We start from the raw sequence: 23,459 nt of genomic DNA, 5'->3' as shown, positions 1-23,459 counted from the left end.
TGAGTGTGCATGTGAACAAAGTAGGGATATGGGAGAAGACACTGGGCTATCCTTACCTTGCACATAATAGAGGAAACGTATTAAGACTGGCATTCGGTACACCAGTCTCTGCCTGACCCTATCCGTGCCTGAGGCTCTGGTCTCCTAACAGGGTGCACACCCTGAAATCGAAATCTTGGCCAGGCAAGAACTGATTTCGATATCCAATAGAACTTATGCGTGAATTAAAGTAACTTTGTTGGGCCTCAGCGTCCCCGTCCTGACCCGCTCGGTCAACAGGGTCAGAAAGACGGAAGTGGCTTATCACTGGTGCAAATAAGCCCTGTCTGCTAAAAATGAGCCACAACTGTTCCCATCTCCGCCAGCAGAGAGAATACTAAATTCCCACCCAATTTGTACGACATAAGCAGGGCAGCAGTATACAGCAAGATCTGCAATATAGTCGTTTATTCATCTTGTCTAATGACTTTGCCGTGCAGTAATAATTCACAGGATCATTTGTTGGCAGAGCAGAAATTAATTCTAAAATTTTCTGCCAAGTTATGCAACAAACTGAAAATACAGGAATACACAACATGTCCGTAGCCAACTATTCATAAAATAGCTCCCGGCATGGAGCGCGTCCTCCAAGAAAAGCCTCGTGCATCTTGTACACGTTTAGGTTCTTGTTTATGCCCTTGAAACCTTCATCGTCTCAAAATAAGACGCAAAATCCATCAAAATTCCATTCCATGTTCAGTCCATGTTTCCAAGAATTCCAGGAGATATGACTTACATATGGACGTTCCCATAAATCCACCATGGTTGAACATGTTCCTCTCCACGATGACCCGTTTCTCCTTCTTCTAGGCGGGTGAACGGGATTTCTATCCTTCCCACCATCTTATATCTTCTGCGGTTACAGTTGTATCTCGACCATGTCCTCTACGCACTCAGAAACCATGTGAAGCAGGAATCGAGAAGGACTTTCTGTAGATTTTTGAGTCGATCTCGGTTCCAGGATAAGGCGGTGGTGGGGTATCCAAAGTGACATCCATTGCCACGGCTTGAGCGTAGGACGGCGGTCCGTTTTGTGTTGGAGATGATACAGTCGTCTGTAGTGGAACCATCTCTTGTGTCCTGGATCTGATGGACGTCGTTCTCAAGTCGTGGTCTTCTTCAGGACTACAATGTAAAAGAAATCACATGTCATTGTTGAGCGCATTGTCAAGTTTTCAAGTCCATTACAATAAGGTTGTCTGCAAATAAAATTTATAAAACTTATCGGGGGAAGGAAAAATAATAACATAATGGGGTCTAGGTCTCTTCATAATTGTGGGCCTGTGCCATGCAACTGAAATGTCAGCTAGCTCGGAGATGGCTATCTAGACAGCGTCATACTTGGTGGAGGGAGACAACAATAGTCTTCTTGGGAAAAGTTAGGTATATCAGTATAGGCCCAATGCTGAATAGGAGGTATGTATACATGGTGACACCAATATGTTGGGTCACCATGCTCTTAGGCTCGCCATACATATGGACTATAAGAAGCTGGAAGCCAGTCAAGGCTTGGTCATCAAGAATAGTACTGGTGGGCTGGAGGCTGGAGTATAGGCCCAATGCTGAATAGGAGGAATGTATACATGGTGACACCATTATGTTGGGCCACCATGCTCTTAGGCTCGCCATGCATCTGGACAGTATAAGAAGCTGGAAGCCAGCGAAGGCTTGGCATGCAAGAGTAGTAATGGTGGCCTGGAGGCTGGAGTATTGGTCCAATGCTGAATAGGAGGTATGTATACATGGTGACATCATTATGTTGGGTCACCATGCTCTTGGGCTAGCCATACATAAGGACAGTATAAGAAGCTGGAAAGCAGTGAAGGCTTGGCCAACAAGAGTAGTAATGGTGGGCTGGAGGCTGGAGTATAGGCCCAATGCTGAATAGGAGGTATGAATACATGGTGACACCATTATGTTGGGTCACCATGCTCTTAGGCTCGCCATACATATGGACTATAAGAAGCTGGAAGCCAGTGAAGGCTTGGTCATCAAGAGTAGTACTGGTGGGCTGGAGGCTGGAGTATAGGCCCAATGCTGAATAGGAGGTATGAATACATGGTGACACCATTATGTTGGGCCACCATGCTCTTAGGCTCGCCATACATATGGACTATAAGAAGCTGGAAGCCAGTGAAGGCTTGGTCATCAAGAGTAGTAATGGTGGGCTGGAGGCTGGAGTATAGGCCCAATGCTGAATAGGAGGTATGAATACATGGTGACACCATTATGTTGGGTCACCATGCTCTTAGGCTCGCCATACATATGGACTATAAGAAGCTGGAAGCCAGTGAAGGCTTGGTCATCAAGAGTAGTAATGGTGGGCTGGAGGCTGGAGTATAGGCCCAATGCTGAATAGGAGGTATGAATACATGGTGACACCATTATGTTGGGCCACCATGCTCTTAGGCTCGCCATGCATCTGGACAGTATAAGAAGCTGGAAGCCAGCGAAGGCTTGGCACGCAAGAGTAGTACTGGTGGGCTGGAGGCTGGATTATAGGCCCAATGCTGAATAGGAGGTATGTATACATGGTGACACCATTATGTTGGGCCACCATGCTCTTAGGCTCGCCATACATATGGACTATAAGAAGCCAGAAGCCAGTGAAGGCTTGGTCATCAAGAATAGTACTGGTGGGCTGGAGTGGTTTGAAGACTACAATGTTGATGGTGGGTTGGCGGCCACCATTTGTATAGACAGTTGCCTGGTGTTTTTGGTTAAAGGGAAGCCGCTTGGTTCCTTCACCTAAGAAATCCTCCATGGTTCAGTCTGGAATTATCTGAATGGGATTTTTGACGTTTGTAACATCTGGTTACTGTAGCGAGATAAAGCAGCCAAAATACAGCACAAATAGAACATGTCATACGCCGAGCGGTTTGTGGCAGGAACTATTATTCTGCAAATTCATCTTGTCCCAGTCTGACAATTGTTGGGTTTGCAGTGGGACCTGATGGGTAAGGTATGGCATATAGAGCCATATACTCGCCATATGTCACATATGGCGCATGCACGGCACAGAAGATGGCCGCGCCTAACATGTACATTTTTTTCTTTGTCTTTGCTGCAGTTGTCCCTAAGTTAGCAAGTGAAAGAGTGGAGGAAAATATTAGATATTCGGTGCGATGTCCCCGGCTGTGTAATTACAGGGGGATAATTGTACGCTATATATGTTTTCTCAGGCAGGCTAAGCTATTATTTTGCTGTAATTACACGGTCCTGAATTGTCTTACTGCAGGAGCTTTAAGACACCAGGAATTTCTTTAGTAAACTGCAGAGATCTGGGATGTTATCTCTCTCGTGAACCTAAAAAAAGGAACTCGCTGCTGCGCACATTTCACGGTCCCTTGCATTTGGATCCAGATCATATGTCCCACAATAAACTGGCCCGACAACTTTTCTTTGTTTTATGGGAAGAAGAAACGACTGTACCGCAGTTTGGCCACTAGGGGAGCTCAAGATCTCTGAGTAGAGAAACTTCAGTGTCGCACCTGGGGTTATCCTTGTGTTATTCTGCCAATAGAATGGATAGAAGAAGAGATTTCACAGGTTTGGTAACACTTTCCTTATCATGTAACCCTTTGCACTCTGAAACATGCCTATATACATATCCCTTTAAGAAGTCCCTGTCTGCTTGTGCTTATAGTCTATTAGATGGAATAGATGACCAGTATTTATACCTAGAGCTCAAGAGGATTGGCTTACCCTAAGGAACTGGCAGACAAAGGATAGACACATTGGAAACAAATCACATATTCTAAGGAAAGGTTTCTAATCTCAGCCTTGGACTACTGGGAGGTAAAAGAGAAGCTGCGACGCCCTGTTGTCACTTACATCTGGCTGTGTCGTCTTGGGTTACAATGGAGGGTGTACCAATAGTAGCCAAGGAGTCCAAATATGACCAGGAAGGTCCCAGCACAGATGAGACCGGTGAGAAGCCCAATAACATCCAACTTTATACTTGTACCTAAGGGGGGAGATAGGAATAAAAGTTACATCAGTGATAGAGAAGTCTCCATAAGTGGTGTCTGGTAATTAAAGTGAATGGGGATGAGCTGCAATACCACACAGAGCCTGTGGACAACTGAGGCGCTGTTTCTAGAGGATAGTAGCCATGTTTTTTTTCTGATCCTATCATCATATCCAGCATTGCTCAGCATTCAGGCCACACACAGGGCACTAAAATTACAACTCCCAGCATGCATACCTGCTCTGCTGTTCTTGACACTCCCATGGAAGTGAATGGAGCATGCTGGGAGTTGTAGTTTCGCAGCAGTTGGTGTGCCGAAGGTTCCCTACCCCTGTCCTATACCAATGACTTTCTTCTTAGGTTCCACATTTCGAGGAAATCCTAAATGTGAAGCTTCGCACAAGATACAGCACAGCCATAGTCAGATCTAGGAAAAGATCATAGGCCCATAGACATTGGAAACTGCTAATGTGCCCAATGCCCTGAGCAATATATCCCGGCATCATCCTTATAAGTGTGCAGAGGTGTTACTTAATATGTATCAAAAATTGTCTTTACCTTCCTTCGACATTCTCTGTGAGTAATCCTTCCAGAACGCCACCTTAACACAAAGAGAAAATACATTATGGTAAGGGCCAAAATGGCAACTACTAACACACTCCAAGCCCAAGCACATCACCCCAGCCCTGCAGATAGATAGGTTACTGTCACCAGACCCAGCATATCACCCCAGCCCTGCAGATAGATAGGTTACTGTCACCAGAGCCAGCATATCACCCCAGCCCTGCAGATAGATAGGTTACTGTCACCAGAGCCAGCATATCACCCCAGCCCTGCAGATAGATAGGTTACTGTCACCAGAGCCAGCATATCACCCCAGCCCTGCAGATAGATAGGTTACTGTCACCAGAACCAGCATATCACCCCAGCCCTGCAGATAGATAGGTTACTGTCACCAGCACCAGCATATCACCCCAGCCCTGCAGATAGATAGGTTACTGTCACCAGAACAAGCATATCACCCCAGCCCTGCAGATAGATAGGTTACTGTCACCAGAACCAGCATATCACCCCAGCCCTGCAGATAGATAGGTTACTGTCACCAGAGCCAGCGTATCACCCCAGCCCTGCAGATAGATAGGTTACTGTCACCAGAACCAGCATATCACCCCAGCCCTGCAGATAGATAGGTTACTGTCACCAGAACCAGCATATCACCCCAGCCCTGCAGATAGATAGGTTACTGTCACCAGAACAAGCATATCACCCCAGCCCTGCAGATAGATAGGTTACTGTCACCAGAGCCAGCATATCACCCCAGCCCTGCAGATAGATAGGTTACTGTCACCGGAACCAGCATATCACCCCAGCCCTGCAGATAGATAGGTTACTGTCACCAGAACCAGCATATCACCCCAGCCCTGCAGATAGATAGGTTACTGTCACCAGAACCAGCATATCACCCCAGCCCTGCAGATAGATAGGTTACTGTCACCAGATCCAGCATATCACCCCAGCCCTGCAGATAGATAGGTTACTGTCACCAGATCCAGCATATCACCCCAGCCCTGCAGATAGATAGGTTACTGTCACCACAACCAGCATATCACCCCAGCCTGCAGATAGATAGGTTACTGTCACCAGAACCAGCATGTCACCCCAGCCCTGCAGATAGATAGGTTACTGTCACCAGACCCAGCATATCACCCCAGCCCTGCAGATAGATAGGTTACTGTCACCAGATCCAGCATATCACTCCAGCCCTGCAGATAGATAGGTTACTGTCACCAGATCCAGCATATCACCCCAGCCCTGCAGATAGATAGGTTAGTGTTACATCACTAGGTCCCCCATCGCCAACCCAGTTTGTTTTCCCCTTTGTTACTACAATAGCTTTAGAGAATCATATCCATTCTTTGTATCTGACATTGCAACTCAGTTCTATTAAAGTGAAGATGAAGCTAGGCTGCAATACCTCACACAACCTGTAGAGAAGAGCGGCAGTGTTTCAGAAGGCAGCTATGTTTTCCCAATCTTGTACAACCCCTTTAATAATAGACAATATGACATAAAAAGGTTCATTAAATTACCACCGAAGCGTCGTCTTCAAATATCTCCCGGGCTTCCTCATAGTTACATTGCTCCTCATAGCATTCTCTCTCCAGATTTCCCATGACGAACATTTCAAAGTCAAACTGGTTGAAGAGCAGTCTGCGACCCAAGAAGCTGCTGGCGTCCTCCCCATTTCTAAACACTGAAACGGACAGAAACATCTTAATAATTGCTAAGTGAAGATTGGGCAGACTGTTTAGGTCCAGCCGCCTCCTCTGATGTTTGGGCTTCTGCTCTGCCCCATACTTTACACTACAGCTCTGCTTTTTTAGGCTTCTGTATTTAAGCACAAGATCTCCAGGATGTCAGTGCAAAGGATGAAAGCTGCGGGAGATCTGCGGCAATATAAAAAAAATACCAGCAGAGTCTGCCCTGTGTGGGGCCCCAACCTTATAGAGCTGCATTAATCAGGGGCGTAAATTGAAGCTCCAGTCCCCAATGCAAAATTGGAGGTATAATGAGTGGATGCTCTGACAATTCTAACTCATGCATCCTGTAATAGCCGCTTCTGTGCTGATTCTGGCGTAGTTGGAATTTTTTCTCTAGCCCCTGCCATCCCTGAGCAATCAAGGTTGTTAGTTTCAGCACCCAATATGCTAATTAGGCTCCTTACTGTCAGGTGGGTGGTCCATGACTACTTACGCCAGCCCTGGACTGCTCACCAGTAGAGGATGTAACTAATAGCACCAATTTCTCAGGAATGGTGGGGGCTAGAGCAAAAATTCCAACTGCGCAGGAATCAGTAGAGCAGCGGCTACTGTAGGATGCAGAGTTGGAGTTGGTGGAGGTGATTAAAGATTTCCTTTAAGTGCAGTAATAACATAAGGTGTCATAAAGCCCTGCAGAAAGATGTAACTTTAAGCTCCTGGGGGTATGACATTTGCACTAGAGCTTCCCACTAGCCATGTGCCATATATAAGGCTGGTGCCTTTCTAAGTAGCAGACGCTCCTTCAGGCTCCCTAGGGCACCAGGGCACTGGTACAGCTGCAACCCCTATAGTCACAACCCTGCAGTAAACTAAGTCATTGTTCATACCTTCTTGATTCCCGGATCCCAGTAACTTTCTTGCACACGGTGGAAATCCAAAAACTTGACTGATAAGATGGAAGATGAGGAGCAAATGCAGAACGAAGGTCTGATATCTGCAGAGAGATTTTCTAGGCATTAATGTTAATTCTTGTAACCTTGTATTTCGGAGAGCGTCTTCCTTCTGCCTCCACTGCACTTGTGGTAATCTTGGAGGTTTAGCTGCACAGACAAGACATTTGGGAGGGTGCGGGAATGGCCAAGGTCTGTCAGGTTCTCACTGAGACGGTTCAGGTTATGGGGGGTTGTGTCCAGATTTCGGCACTTTATCCTGAATATGTTACATGACATTCTTGACTTATTTTGGAAACATTGCTTAACAATGTACAGAGAGGAGCGAGACCAGGGGGCAGGTAGGCAGATGGCAATGGGTGGTGCCAAGGGGCGTATTAATGAAAGGGACAAAGCCTGTCCATGGGGATTGGGGCATGCTGGTGTATCCTTACCAGAATATTGGGCCCCTCAGGGTCCAGGGTAGACAATAACTTGGCACTCTCTATAGCTTTACCACTCCCTTTGAAGATTTGTTTCCAAGAATGATGTTATCACAGACCCTCGAGAGTCACATTACACGTGTGTCGGCCAAGCCCACCAATAGCGCCAGATTCAGCCAAACATCTAATGTGTACAGGAGCCTAGACTTAGTCCCAACAGCAGATGTCAAGGGAGAGGTGAAGCAGATGCTGGAAGACAAACACTAACGTCTGCTACTGCAAGATCTGTAGGATCCGTAATCCAGCTTTCCACAGACTATGAATGTCCTAGGCTAGGGCTACATGATGATTTGCAATCATGTGTCCAAAGATTGCAATGAAAGTGAACATTGTTGCAACTAAAGTGGATACAATGTTGCAAAATCCAAACCGGAAGAATTTTTTGCTACCATCATGTTGCAACCAAAGTCGCCATATAGCCTTAGCCTAAATCCAAATTGTTACATGCATTTACATACACTTCTATCCTGCCGCTACTCAGTTCATAAAATGTACAGTCTCCATCACTCTCTTTATGAACCAGGAGGCTCAGGATGAACAGTCTTCAGGTGACCCTAAAATTTCCCATTAAAAAAGCAACAAAACTGAAAGGTAAAAAGTAACAGGGAAAGTTGTGCTGTGATGTCATCCATCTATATGAGGTCATCAGATGATTGTTCTTACGAGGATGACTATTAAGCTGGCGTACTCACATTACACACGTACAAGTGCATTGTGGGACGGAATTACATAAGTATTTTGTTTTTGTGGCTGACTCACTTCTCATTATTACCAGTAACTTACACATGTGATTCTGGAGGAGCCAGGCATGTCCTACCGAGCCCGAGCAGTCAGGTAAACGGAACTAGTCATTAATGGAATAATGTATTCATGTTTTATTCATGCCGCACACCTTGTCACAAAGCATTGTGGGTAGTTACGAGGAAATACAGCAAATGCTGGAAAGGAACCAAGGATTGCACCACACCCCGATCCCGATCAGAACGTTACAATACGTAGTAATGGCTGAGTATCCTCCGGCTCGCCACTATGGGAAGGAAGATTCTCCAAAGTGACCTTTCACCTTTATGGAGCTTTATCACTTTATAGACTGCTGCTTTATGATCTGTTCTAGATTATGGGCAGGGAGGGGCGCTGTCCTTGGCCACCAAGGAGGAAGTCAGCCCAAATGGTCCCCATTGTTGTTGTGTAACTACTATTCTCACCATGCCCTGTGCCCCAGGCATTTATTACACGTTATTGCTATCTACCCGTATACCGGCGGTTTCTTGTTGCCATTGTGAATACCAGGAGGTCACAAGACTGGGCCATTGCATAAGATGAAGGAGTGGCGACCACAGAACGAATGTCGCAAAGTCCAAGCCCAAGTATCACTCAGTTATGTGAGGTTACATAGTTACATCGTAGATGAGGTCGGATGAAGACATCAGTCCATCAAGTCCAACCTATAGAACTTATAGGTTCATTTGTGTATGGTTTTGGATATTGCAGCATGTTTGCAGCACGTATTTTCCACCAAGCGCAACGTTATATATTGTATATCGGCCATGCTTTATACCACTTGAATGGAACCAAGCTGCAAACAGCCCATGTGATCGATGAACGCGACATCACGTTGGCTGAGAATTGGAAGCAGCGATTATGGGATTACCATTACCATTTCAAGCAACTGGGACCCCAGGTTTCAGGCACCCGTTGATCTGTAATTTATGACCTATCCTATGGACAGTCAACCCATTAATAATGCCAAGAAACCCATTTAAGGCTAAGGCCACACGTAGCAGACTGCGGCAAAAAAACCTGGCGGTGGCAACATGTTTCTGTATTTGTGTGTTATGTGTGTGTCATTGGGATGCATGTATTATATTGTGGCATGTATGTACTGTGATAGATTGTGCCCTGCCCTGTCTGAGCATATTAACGCTTGAGCTGTATTGGGGTGGTGCCCTATCGGAGTATTTGGGCATCGGTAAGGGGTTTCTGGCAGGAGGTGCAGGATTCGGGAGCATCTGATGCTGTGTAGGTGTAAGCATTGACAAGCGGCAGCACAACACTGGTACGAGGACCTAGTATAGACAAGGACTGAGATGACATGTACCCACCGAAGTCCTAAGAGTCCACGTTTAGGCTGGGCCTACACAGTAACATGGGTTGTGTCCAATAACGTTGCATAGAAATAGTCACACAAATAAAACAGTTGTGCGACTTACAACTTTTATAGAGCTATTTCTTGCAGTACATGCTGCATGAGAGTCACAGTCACATGCAAGTTCCATTGAAGTCTATGGTAAAAAAGTTGCATGCGACTTGTGACCGGCAACCAAAATCCAACAGGTTTGGATATTCTGCGACTGTCGTGTTACAGTCAAATGTCGCACGTTGCAATAGAGAAGCATTGACATTGTTTATGTGTGATACATGTCACTGTATAACTCCGCAGGCTATGTCTATATAATAGGTCACTTGAGCCCTAAGGCCTCGTATTGTCACAGTGTCAGTTCTATGGCCCTATACACACGACTGGTTTTTTACAGGTCTGTGTATGGGGTATGAGCTTGGGGCAGAGCTCAGGACAGGTCTTATTCCTGTCTGGTTTTTTTTTTTTTTTGGGGGGGGGGGGATCATCCAAGTGCCAGCCAACCATGGCCCCGCTTGACTTACACTTGGATGGCCCTGGTGCATGTACATGTGTGCATGAGGCATAAGGATAATAGATTATACTGCTAAATGATCATGGTCATTACCCAGGGTCACGTTTTACTGGACCTCATAGCATCAATATTCGGTGTGACCTTTGCCCTTTGCCCCCCATCAATTCTTCTCGGTGCTTGCAGACAGTTTTGGCAGACCTGGGCAGGGAGGTTGTTCCTGTCGCCATCTTAGAGAACTAAGCCCAGATCTTCTGTGGATGTAGGCTTGCCCAATCCGTCTGTCTCTTCATGCCATCCCAGACAGACTAGATGATATTAAGATCAGGGCTCTGCAGGGGCCGGATCATCATTTCCAGGACTCCTCCTCCAAAGGGCAAAGGTCACACCAAATATTGATGGGATTTACATTTCTCTTTGCTTCATTCACTTCCTTATGTTAATAGACAAAAATAAACTATTAACCCTTCTATTTCTGAAAGCATTTTTACTGTGCAGTATTTTTCTCACACCTGCATAAAACTTTTGCACAATGCTGCATATTCCATTATTCCAGATACTTGCAGGATTGCAAAGTTATTGATCATGTGTACCCTGGAATATCTGTGAGAATAGGTGTTAGATACCCTGGGAAAAGAGCGATGCAGGGCCCCAGTAATGTTAGATGTTGCTCCATTCGTTTCTATGGGACTGTAGAGATCGCCATCCCAGAAGTCCCATTGAAATAAATGGAGTTCTGGCCAAGTATGCATGTCACAACTCCATCCATGTGGGACACTCGGGCGTCCCCTGTTCCCCATTATGAATTATTCTTCTGTTCTGTGAATAGGCAATAAGTGTATATAGTGGGACAACACCGACAACACCAATTGCCCAGTTTGCCCCTAAAACCAGCCGTATACCCATCAATGGTGCCAATTACAGTAAGGTGTCTATTAAGATCATTGGCTGTCTCCTTCATTGTTTCCAGAGTAACTTTTCTAAAGACTAGAATCCCAGGTAGTAGATACATCACTGCCACTGACTTACCTCAATGCAGGAGCCCCGGACACATTGTCGAATAGATTCATCAGTACCTGGAGCCCTGCGGTCTTAGGAGGGGGGAACACACGTCTTCTCTCCAAATTTACAACTTCTCTACAGACCAGAAACCAAAGTCCAGGCAGCGCAGTCGCAACGACTCCAAGGCAGGTCTATGTGTATGTACAGACCCGGCCAGGACCAGCCCATGGGAATCTGTATCAGCCTCTGTAGCCGGGGATAGACAAAGTCCCTTCTAGTCTTACACCAGGAAGTCAAGAGTCAGACGACTCCTCCTCAGGTACCTGCCTTGTCTTGTGAGACGCCTGTGTCACTGCAAAGGTATCCGACTCTTCGGATCACGACTGGCACTTCTGGTTCTTTATTATTCCTATTATGACTCTATAAGTCGTAATAACTTACGTAATGTGAATATAAAGTTATATCAGGAGAGAAAAGCAAATCACAAAGGCCAAAACCAGCACTGAGATACAAAGCGGCAACCTGTGACATTGTATTCTATCACAACATATAAACATCAGCTTTCCCAGGCTCCTGAAAGGCATATCAATAGTTTGGCTGTGATATACCCTACGTGAAGAGAACCTGTCGCCTCCCCAGGCTTGTCTGTGTCAGTAAATACTGATAATGTAACAATTCTCAGAATCCTGTATTATGTTGTTCCTTATTTATTCCTCCTGGAAATTTGTAACAAAATTTGTAATGGATAAAATGTTACAATCCTCAAACCTCTAAAAATGTGTCCGGTCAGGAACCAGGGAAAGTAGCGAGAAATATATAAGGCAAACTTCAACAAAGGAAACTAGATACATAGGTAAATGTATGTATCTATATGTATATGTATGTATCTATATGTATATATATATATATGTATGTATCTATCTATATCTATATATATGTACTGTATGTATCTATATGTATATGTATGTATATATATATATATATATGTATGTATCTATATGTATATGTATGTATCTATATGTATATATATATATGTATGTATCTATCTATATCTATATATATGTACTGTATGTATCTATATGTATATGTATGTGTGTATATATATATATATATATATATATATATATATATATATATATATATGTATCTATCTATATGTATATGTATGTATCTATATGTATATATGTATATGTATGTATCTATATATAATTTCTTGTCCTGGATTGTTACTACTAAACCTTCAGGGATTTTTTTTTTCTGCATGTTTTATTATTGCACAATTTGTGATGATGCAGATGGATTTCTATCACACCCTGTACACACAGGACAACGTTACCTAACCTGACAGAGGACATAATATGATACCTGCTAACATGACTGATCCCTGACCCATCAGATTGTGGTCGGAGGCGCAGCCTCACCTTTCGCTCCATACAATCGTTTTATTGCCAGGACATCAATGTGTATTAACCCTGCATGTGAATATTGCTGTTTATTGTGATCCTATCTCTAGCCCTATATCTTATAGCAATGTATAGCACTTGTCCCAAACCTACAGATATCTGTGAATACAACAGGCAATTATTCAGAGATACAACAGGTTTTCCACAGGAAGTTGTTAATACTTTACTGACACATTGTATATATTGTATAGGTGGAAGCTGTGACACTGTGTATTGTGCAATAGCTGCAGGGTAAAGGGGATTGTGTAAGAGGAGGTCACGTGTGCACGTGGGGGGGTCATGTGTGCATGTGGGGGGATGATATGTGCACATGGGGGGATCATATGTGCACGTGGGGGGATCACATGTGCACGTGGGGGGATGATATGTGCACATGGGGGGATGATGTGTGCACATGTGGGGGATCCCGTGTGCACATGGGGGGGATCACATGTGCACGTGGGGGGATCACGTGTGCACATGGGGGGATCAAGTGTGCACATGGGGGATCACGTGTGCACGTGGGGGGTTCACATGTGCACGTGGGGGGTTCACATGTGCACGTGGGGGGATCACGTGTGCACGTGGGGGGATCACATGTGCACGTGGGGGGATCACATGTGCACGTGGGGGGATCACGTGTGCACATGGGGGGATCATATGTACACATGGGGGATAATTTCCATATATGACTGATACAATGTGTTCTGATTTAGAAGGGCTTGTTGGGGTGGAGCAGGACACAGGGATTCTTTATATGGCTGGTTATAGGACATTCCCATTCACAGTTTCCCATTGTCAGTGATATTGGAATATTCACCTGATAAATCTATTACTATACAGATAAAGATTGATCTCCATGCAGAAAGTTCCTAAATCTCCTCCACACTGGACACAGGACCGGGTTGTTCTTTTCTTCAGGGGTAGTCTCTACTCTCCCCTATTTACATGCATGCTCAGCTGAACACAGTGTGCCTATGTATGGGGGATTCTAGCAATCTTAGTGTCATAATTCCTATGTCATAACTTACAATGCCCCAGATTCAGTGATGTCACTACGTCCCATCTGCTGCTAAGGAACTAGAGTGGATTTTGTGGCCCCTGTAATATAATGTGTGGGGGCCACAAAGGAATATTATAATAGGTGGGAGCCAAAAGGAGGAGGCATTAGACTGCATAGGGGGCCGCAAAATGGGGCATTAAAATGTGTGGGAAACACAAAAAAGGGGGGGCATCAGACTGTGTGGGGGCCACAGCGGGAGACTACACCGAGTGGGAACCACAAGGGGAACATTGTATGGCCTAGGGGCTACAAGGTAAGATGTTATAATGTGTGGGGGCCACAAGAGGGAACTGTACAGTGTGGAGGAGACCAGGGGGTGTGATATCATATGGGCACACTAAAGGAGCATTATAATGTGTGAGACACTGGGTGGGACTGGGCAGAGTCCAAGAACATGGGGTCACAGGCTTATGATAGGTAAAAATTGCAGCAGCACAATGCACACGCAGCAGATTTGATCTCTCTTTCTGTCTTATGAAAGTTATGGGGGATGTAAATATGGCGGCTGGATCTCTGGGCCCCCACAATGTCTCAGTGGTGACTGCGACCTCTTCTCCCTCTATAGCGACGCTCTTGGCTATCCTGATATTACAGGCTCATGTTCACACTCATAGACTCCTGTAGTTTATATGTGACTGTTCATAATGACCCAACAGGACCCTAAGCAAGATCCCTCCCCCGAGCGGCCTGTATAAGAAAACTATAATCCTTCAGTAAAATCCCCAAATCTAACATTTAGTTTTGTTGTCTCCCTTTAACCCCCAAACCCCCATGTGATCCAGGCAGGGCTCATCCCGGTGCCTATACACGAGGCTCGTCTTATACCAGCTGCACCGATGTAATTATAGAATTTGCACATTTATAATTATACACCATAGCGTGTCCTGTATCATTGCTGCACATATTATATCTAGTTAGGATATCAACAGACCCTGTGTGTGATATATATATATATATATATATATATATATATATATATATATATATATATATATATATATACTGTATACAGACAGTACATATATGGGAACACTAAGGGGTCCATTGATCGACTTCTGGAATTATTAGAACTGTTACACTTGAGTGTAACAAATCAACAGCGCGGGCGACTGTAAGAAACATAGTAACATATTGTATCAGAGGAAAATACAATACACAGGTCTATAGAAGTCTATAGAGAGGTAACAGAGCAAAGATAGAAACAGGAACAATCTGAAGGTTCATTCTGATGCTGGAGCTATATGGGAACTTTCTACCACAGTCTCGGATTTTGCTCATACGGTATGATCATTACAGGAGACCATGAGGGGGTCTGCTATATGGACTGGATACAGAGACCTCACCAGTCTATTAACCATAGAATGGAACGAGCAACATGGCACTGATCAATGAGATATGTCAGAAGTGGCTGGCCTGCTTGTTGATGGTTTCCAGTTACTATATCTTTGACGACCACACATCTGAAGAGATGTCAGCAACACCTGACCTGCTTGTTGATGGTTTCCAGATAGCATATTTTTGCACCCTGTGCACTTAGTAAAAACAACCTGAATAAAGTATGAATGATAATATCAGCAATAGTAACAAAGTATTGATAACAATAATAACAAACAAAAGAGTAACAAAGTATTAATAACACTGATGAATGTCAGATAGTCTCCTATTTTGCCACGTATAAATTCTATAAGAGACAGATTAACAAGGAAAGAATTTAGATAAACATTATATGAATAATTACCCCATAGATATAACAATGTCGCCTCCTGTCAATCCACACTGGAACAAGGGAACAAAACAAAGCTGTGAACAGTCTTCTGCTGAGATGACGTATTTGTGATCCTTTGATGAATGATTCAGCGGGGTTGTCACTGTAGATGTCTGGGAATCAGATCGTGGTGGATTTTGTCACGAAGGCTCTACAATAAGGGGATCGTAAAACGCCCAACCCATATAATACAGGAATGGCGGCTTTACCTATATCATGGGCGACCTTATGATACCCCGGGGAACCCTGGAACCAGCATGACTGTGACCTGAAGGGACCTTGGCTTACAGTCTCAGCATAAAGTTGTCAGGGCTGATGGACTATTTTAATTTGAATGGGGAAGTGCTGACCCCTGACAAATAATATAGAAGAAAGGATAGGACATACTGAATTACAACATGCCCGATCCTTTGCTCTCATGGAATATAAAGTGACAGATTCTTATTAATTACTTTGTTTTTCTTTGGACCTGAATGTCGGAGAGCCCAATACAAGTGTGAACCTAGTCTTACCATAATAACCTCTATTAATGTCATACTGAAATATTACATTTTACATTCAAATCTTAACAATTGAAATTTCACTTTTTTCATATAAATAATACATAAAATTACGTTTACTCTTCCCAATAGGCTGAAGGAATATCCGGCATCACCTGGTAACATTTTGGTAACATTGCGAGTTCTGTCTATCTGCACTAGTTTGGCATTTACTAACATAAACACTAGAGGGCGCCAGGACACCTCACCAGGAACATACTGTACATTGTTCTTCCCACTCATCCTTTTGTTCTTCTTCCCTTTGGTCATTTCTATAATTGTGGAATAGCCTGGATTAAAGGAATGGCCGTCTGGATCCTCTTAACCTTGAATGTTTTTTCCATATCTTGTACTGTATACAAGCTGTCACAAAATATACATGATAATTGCACTGACACGGCAGGGGTCAAGCGACAGGAGGGGGGGCAGCGGTCCCACATAAAATAGCCTTGGAGATACCGAGCACAGGAGACCATAAGATCTTACTCAACGTGTCAATGAGCTGCAATAAGGGCAAAATTTCACATGTATGGGGTCACTGACATTCAGGAGCTCAACATTTTCAGTGTGCAGGGGAGTGTTCTTGATCTTTTACAGATTGGTCACATGACCCTAGTGTACTGTAGAAGGACCCTCCATATGGTCACATGACCCTAGTGTACTGTAGAGGGACTCTCCATATGGTCACATGACCCTAGTGTACTGTAGAGGGACTCTCCGTATGGTCACAAGACCCTAGTGTACTGTAGAAGGACCCTCCATATGGTCACATGACCCTAATGTACTGTAGAAGGACCCTCCATATGGTCACATGACCCTAGTGTTCTGTAGAAGGACCCTCCATATGGTCACATGACCCTAGTGTACTGTAGAAGGACTCTCCACATGGTCACATGACCCTAGTGTACTGTAGAAGGACCCTCCACATGGTCACATGACCCTAATGTACTGTAGAAGGACCCTCCACATGGTCACATGACCCTAGTGTACTGTAGAAGGACCCTCCATATGGTCACATGACCCTAGTGTACTGTAGAAGGACTCTCCATATGGTCACATGACCCTAGTGTACTGTAGAGGGACTCTCCATATGGTCACAAGACCCTAGTGTACTGTAGAAGGACTCTCCATATGGTCACATGACCCTAATGTACTGTAGAAGGACCCTCCACATGGTCACGTGACCCTAGTGTACCGTAGAAGGACCCTCCATATGGTCACATGACCCTAGTGTACTGTAAAAGGACCCTTCATGTGGTCACATGACCTGTGTGTGCAGGTCCTGAAAGCGGCAGAATGTAAGCGTCTGGGTGTGAATACATTTAGATGAAGTCTGGTCTGGGGTCCGACGTTGGGTCTGAATTTATTTAGGGGGTCTTAATTGGAGATTTTATTTTGGAAGCATGTTCTGGGGACCTTGATTTGTGGGGTCTGTATTTATTTTGGTGGTCTGTGTTCAGGGTCTGATCTGGGGACTGTAATAACTTATGGGGCTAGGGTTTGTATTTGTTCTCCAAAGACATCCTGATAGGGAATGTAGATTGTGAGCCCTATATGGGACAGTGACCAACAATGTCTGTAAACCACTGCAGAATATGTTGGCGCCTTACAAATAGAAATACAGTATAAAGGGTTTATTCTGGGGTCTGCATTCATCTCATTTAGGGGTCTGGGGTCTACAATTGTGTTGCTGTCATGGCTGTGGTTTGAAGTAATTAAAGGAGTTATTAATCTTTACAAAACTGATGGCCATTGATTTTAGATCGGGGAGGGTCTGACGGTCAGGATAGCCCTTGATATGAACCTAAGCGCCGCCATTGCTCAGGAATGGTGGGGGCCAAGGGAAAAAATCCAACTATGTTTCGGGATCCGTTGAGTGATGTCTATGGAAGGATATAAAGACTTGGAGTTGGTGGAAGAAGTGGAAAATGAATCAGAGCAGAATTTGTATTTACTTAGATTAAAAGTATGTTCATCACAAGCAGACACTACTTTGGGTATTGCCATAATGGGAATGCAGGATATACCATAAGTACCCAAAAGATTCAGGTCCCATCCCTATAAACAGGGGTCGCTGACCTCCATCCCAAGGTCACACGTGTGCATCGCTCTCCATTCCCTTGTATAGGAGTTCCGAGAGAGTGTTCTTGAGATAGTTGCGGGTTCCAGTGGAGGGATACATATCCATCAGGTAGTTATAGCATACCCTGTGGATATGTCATCTATACCCAAGATGGTTCTGTCCCTTTAAACCCCTTTATTCTAGTGATCTGTGGGGTTCCTGCTCACTGACACACATACATAATATACATAATAACGCACGCAGATTTACAATATACTCATAATAAATGTCTTCATTCCGTCTTAAGTCACTTTCTGAGAGCTCCTTCTTATTTCTGCCTTGGAAATGCAAACAGCATGATCATCCGCTACCAGAAAGGACAACAATCTGTCAGCCTGTCATGTCCACGGCGGCTGCTGGGAAATTTCTTAATAGTGCAGAGAAAAGACTGACTGGTAACAAATGTGTGGAAGGTTCTGCACAAATCCAGGGATTGTCGATACAAAGTCACCGGACGAGAGGCCACTGGTCAGCCCGACGACTTATGGCATCATTGTATACTATGTGTGACCACATAACTACATATCCCAACAAGATGGAGGTGAGAACAGAGCCCAAGGAAGGTTAATCTTATCACTGCTATGGAAACAGTCAGCAAAGCAGAGACATTGGAAGTAAAAGAATGTAAACGAGTGGACCATGGAGAGGAAAATGTCTACAGAGACCCGAAATACATCTCACCAGCAGACCCCCGCCTATCTATAAGGTCACATGGGGTAACTACCAGGGTAGCAGTTATGGGGCCCAACAAATAAGTGGAACAAAACCACTGAGACCTTAATGATCACTATGGATAATGGGAAGGAGTGTAGAAAACTGGTCGCACCTCCATTACTGTACTGGGACAACATTGTATTTACTTTCTTCATATGCTGTAATCAGGGGTGAACTATAGAAAGGAACCTTCCCCCCCAAAAGTACAAACATACCCACCCAGCTATCTTTGATTAAGAGATGGGACCCTTTAATTAGGACACCTTGCCCCATTGGCAGATCAAAAAAATCCCCTAATAAGGTCCCAAAACAATATATAACCAATTTTTTGGCTTTTCTGGCCCATCACATGGTATATGAAATCCTTTTTTTTTAGCCCACCAGATGGTATTTGACCCCTTTTCTCCCCCTGCAATATATGATCCCACTTTTTATTCCCCCCCCCATATGTGACCTCTTTCTTTAGGCCCTCCACACTATATGACCCCCTTTATTGCCCTGCATACAGTATACAACCCCCTTTTTTACACCCCCCTGCCCACCACCACCACCAGCTTGTTTAGTATTCACTCACCCCATGGATATTATATCTCCAAAATATTCTCTCCACTGAAGATACAATGTATTTACCTGCCTGACCTTGTTACATTATCTCCTTGAACGTTCACACTGAGATTCTATGAGAGTTTTTCTGGCTAGACCATTGCCATCCTGACGTTTCAGTCTTACTGTTTTGCTGAATGTAAGTAAAGAATTTCCTGAGGTGAAAGAAATAAAAATAGAAAGTGAGAAAAAACGTGATTTGCTTGAAATGTAAGGAGTGAGAACACGAGTGATGTCAATGGAGAGAGGATCCTGTATAGTAATGGAACCAACTCGTAGCGTAATACATCAGACGGCTCCTGCTCCAGTAATAACCTCTCCTGAGATCTGGTATTGGGCTCTTCTGGCTGAAAAGTTTCCTTAGAAGATCTTTATTTGTTCTTGAACCTTGCAGAACATAGGTCGTCCTATTACTATATTGGGCCTTGTTTCAGTGCGCAGCAAATTTCATGTTTCTTTCCACATGGTCATCTTTTGCAAATTCTCTCCATGCCGGTATACATAGTAAAGTGTGTCCAGTCCACATGTGCATGTATGATGTGTATGTACAATGTACATGTATGATGTGTATGTAGGATTGTGATGCTATCTAGTTACTTTGTATATTTGCACATGTTAATCACGACTGTTTCTTTATTTGCAGCAAACAGAGACATTTCACATGACTAGCCTCCTCCTCATATGCTGAAGGGTTTGTGTTTACTCTCCTGCGAGGCTCGAATAAAGAGACAATATCCATCACGTCTAAGGATTCCGTAGGCTTCAGATACGGACCCACCAGTAGTTCAGATGTACCAGGGTGATCACCATATCGCCATATCCCAAAAACAAGGCGCACCATGTATCCACTGCATGCATCTGAGTCTATGGGATTTGTCATGTTTCAGATCTACAAACCTATCACAGAAGCCTGGGATAGACTTTGGTGGGAGGAATCCCTAAAGTGCAATTCTCAGAATATCCTACTCTAGATAAGGACAGGTCGTTTCGGACTGAGGTTCCTTGGGCTAACCAGATAAAATAATTCTGGGAGGCCACCATCCAACAACCCTTGGAAATAGACTTTAGTAGCCTTCAAATTTAGGTGTCTTCTACTGGACATTTATTGTGTTACCACCAGATCTGGTTCTTTGGTGGGCCAGTCCAACACCAAGGACAGGCCTAGGTCCATAGCGTAAAGTATGCAGAGCAAAATCAGAGAGGTAGACCGAACCAATATATAAAGAGAAGGAGATGGAGTCAACGTGAGCTGGAACGTTCTTTATTATGGGTTCCACAGCAATGTCAGACTGGCCCAGTACCAGGTGTCTCCACCCCAGCCCACTTACATTCGCACTCTGTGGTGGGCAAGGTATGGATTGGGGCTCGTGGCGCAGGAAAGGGCCTTGTGTTGAGGATTGATAAATTGCACCTATGAATGAGAATGTTATGGAACACCTCATTCACAAAATGTTGGAGCGTTACAAAGGTTGAAGGATCTCCTGGATGTCCTGGTTCTACTCATCCCTGTTACATGATAATGACCACATTATACTCTCCACAGTAGATCCCAATGACACTTAGAGGTAAGAAGGAGAGCATATCGATGATCCTTCACTATCATCCTTCACCAAGATCTTGTTTTGACCTCTTTAGTCTATGAAGAGTCTCAAGAACTCATCCTTCTTTTTAGAGAACACATCAACATAAATGGAGTCCTGTGGAAGAAGTTCAGAAGAAGACTCTAGCAAGAAAAGAAACAGGAGGAACAACAACTTGTAGTCATCTCTGGAAGCAGAAGAATCCCCAGCAAATAAGATGTTTAGTTTAGATCACATGTTGCACTGTAAGACCTTCTTGAATGGGGTAGTCCTCACTCCTTCACATATGTTAGACAAAGTGGTCGATTTGGAGGTAACAAGGAAGCCTGCAACTTGTAGACCAAAGCAAGAAGTTCTCTGTAGCTCCTGAGTCAATGATCAGTGGTAAAAAAGTATCAGAAGTATCATAGGAAGGAGTAAGTCGGCCTTAGGTGATCCAGCCCGTCTAGCCTAGGTCTAGGGGGATGAGACAAATCTAGAGTAGAAGACACTTCTGGGAGGAGTAAAGGCCCAGACCCAGAGACAATCTCCTGTACCTCTCTGAGGACACAGCATGTATCTTTAGTAAATCATTAAGTAACTAAAACATCCAAGAAGAATGAAACAATCATCGACGCTCTTTGCAAGACAAGAGGCGCTCACAGCCCCCTCCCAAGATGCCAGGAACTTGAGAATATGATTCATTTTTACCTCTTTGTTGAACATCTGCTAGATAGAACTTCATTCATATAAATAGTTTCAGGTCTGAGCTGTTACATTGTGAAACGGCCTTGAGGATTTCATCAGGCTTTAAGTGTCTTAAAGGGATTGTCTCATCAAAGACAGCCCTTTAAGACTAATTGGGCAGTGTCAGACTGGCCCACCAGAGTACTAGAGGATCCTCCGATGGGTCCAGGCTCTGACACAATAATGGTCCAGTAGAAGTCACCCAAATTTGAAGGGTGCTATGGTTTTGTTGGAGGGGGGGGGGGCCAGAATCATTTCATCTGATGGACCCAAGAAACCGAACCTAACACTGTCTTTGGGGAAATTAGATGCGGCCATTCAGATATCACCAATGGCCAGAGGGGCTCATAGATGGGTCTCTCTGTGATGTCCCTGTTGGAGAATAATTGTAAATGCAACAAATATCCTTGAGTCACCAAGTCAGCGCCAGGTCTTAAAGGGATCATCCAGCCCCTGGACATTTATACTAAATATTTAGAATGCTATAAAAGTAGCAAACTGAATAATACTCAGTTAAAGGGGATGTTCCACAAAGTGACATCAGCAGGAGCTCTCCCCTGTCATATATTGATGACCCTTCCATAGGATAGGTCCTTTATAGTTCAACGGAGCCGTCACCGGGGACCCCACAGATCAGCCGTTTGAACAACGTTCCTATAGGTCTATGAGGCAGACATATACTATAAGTGTGTGTTTGTTTCCTATAATAGTAGACAGATCTGATGTCTGACAAATGTGCGTACAATTTATTTTAGGACGTGAAACCTCACTTCCCCTTCAAAAAGCAAAAAAGGAAAATGTCTTGTAGATAAACACAGTATGCTTCGCAAATATGCTATGGGGGCAGCTGGAGGGGGGCATTATACTGTGTAGGGAATAGGAGGGGTCATTATAATGTGGGAGCATATCACGTCAGGGTGACTGTAGGGGCATTATACTGGGGGGTAGCATGAGGGGGCTTTATACTGTAGACACACCAGGAGAGGGACATTGTACTGTGGGCACACCAGAAAGGGGATTATAATGTGGGGCAGACCACGTCAGGGTGACTGTAGGGGCATTATACTGTGGGGGCAGCTTGAGAGGGTATTATACTATGGGACAGACCACACCAAGGTGATTGTAGGAATATTAGACTGTTTGGGGGCACAAAGAGAAATGGGTGGGATCCGCGACGTCATATTGTAAATGGGTGGGGTGAGTTCGCTGGGCGCGCACCCTGCACCTCACATTTTGTTCCTCGGTCCTCTGTATGTCGGTTGGCTTGGTCATACACTGTGTGGGCAGAGGCCATCAGAGGTGAAGTTTCCCTTTAAGAATGTGCCCTGAAGCCAGACAGGAGCAAGTGTGAATACATAAGGAGGCAGAGCTGGGGGGTGCAGCACAATGCAGCATTTCAGCAGCAGCAGCAGCACAGGCCCCCCAGCTCTTGGTGAGGGAGGGTTCCCCGGGCCTATAGGGTGATCCCCGGGCTGCTGGGGGCGCTGTCAGTGACGTGGCCACATTGATATGCAGGAGCTGCTAGTCAGTGACAGACAGCCGGCTGTGTGAGC

At 44.5% G+C, this 23,459-nt stretch overlaps 1 protein-coding gene across 1 annotated transcript; it reads right to left on the bottom strand.

Annotated features, from left to right (window-relative positions):
• Positions 1-438: 438 nt before the first annotated feature.
• On the bottom strand, positions 439-11,499 carry PRRG4 (proline rich and Gla domain 4). The gene is made up of 6 exons (XM_075280908.1): positions 11,380-11,499; positions 7,158-7,264; positions 6,100-6,263; positions 4,568-4,610; positions 3,874-4,006; positions 439-1,164 (listed from the first exon to the last, which is right to left on the bottom strand). The coding sequence occupies exons 1-6, from the start codon at positions 11,418-11,420 to the stop codon at positions 933-935; spliced, it is 720 nt and encodes a 239-aa protein (XP_075137009.1). The 5' UTR covers positions 11,421-11,499; the 3' UTR covers positions 439-932.
• Between the last annotated feature and the right edge of the window lie 11,960 nt (positions 11,500-23,459).

This window comes from Leptodactylus fuscus, chromosome 7, assembly GCF_031893055.1.
Source record: "Leptodactylus fuscus isolate aLepFus1 chromosome 7, aLepFus1.hap2, whole genome shotgun sequence".
In the NCBI taxonomy this organism is placed as follows: domain Eukaryota; kingdom Metazoa; phylum Chordata; class Amphibia; order Anura; family Leptodactylidae; genus Leptodactylus; species Leptodactylus fuscus.
Note: the sequence above shows the minus strand (reverse complement) of the source record. Positions and strands in the feature narration are given on the sequence as shown.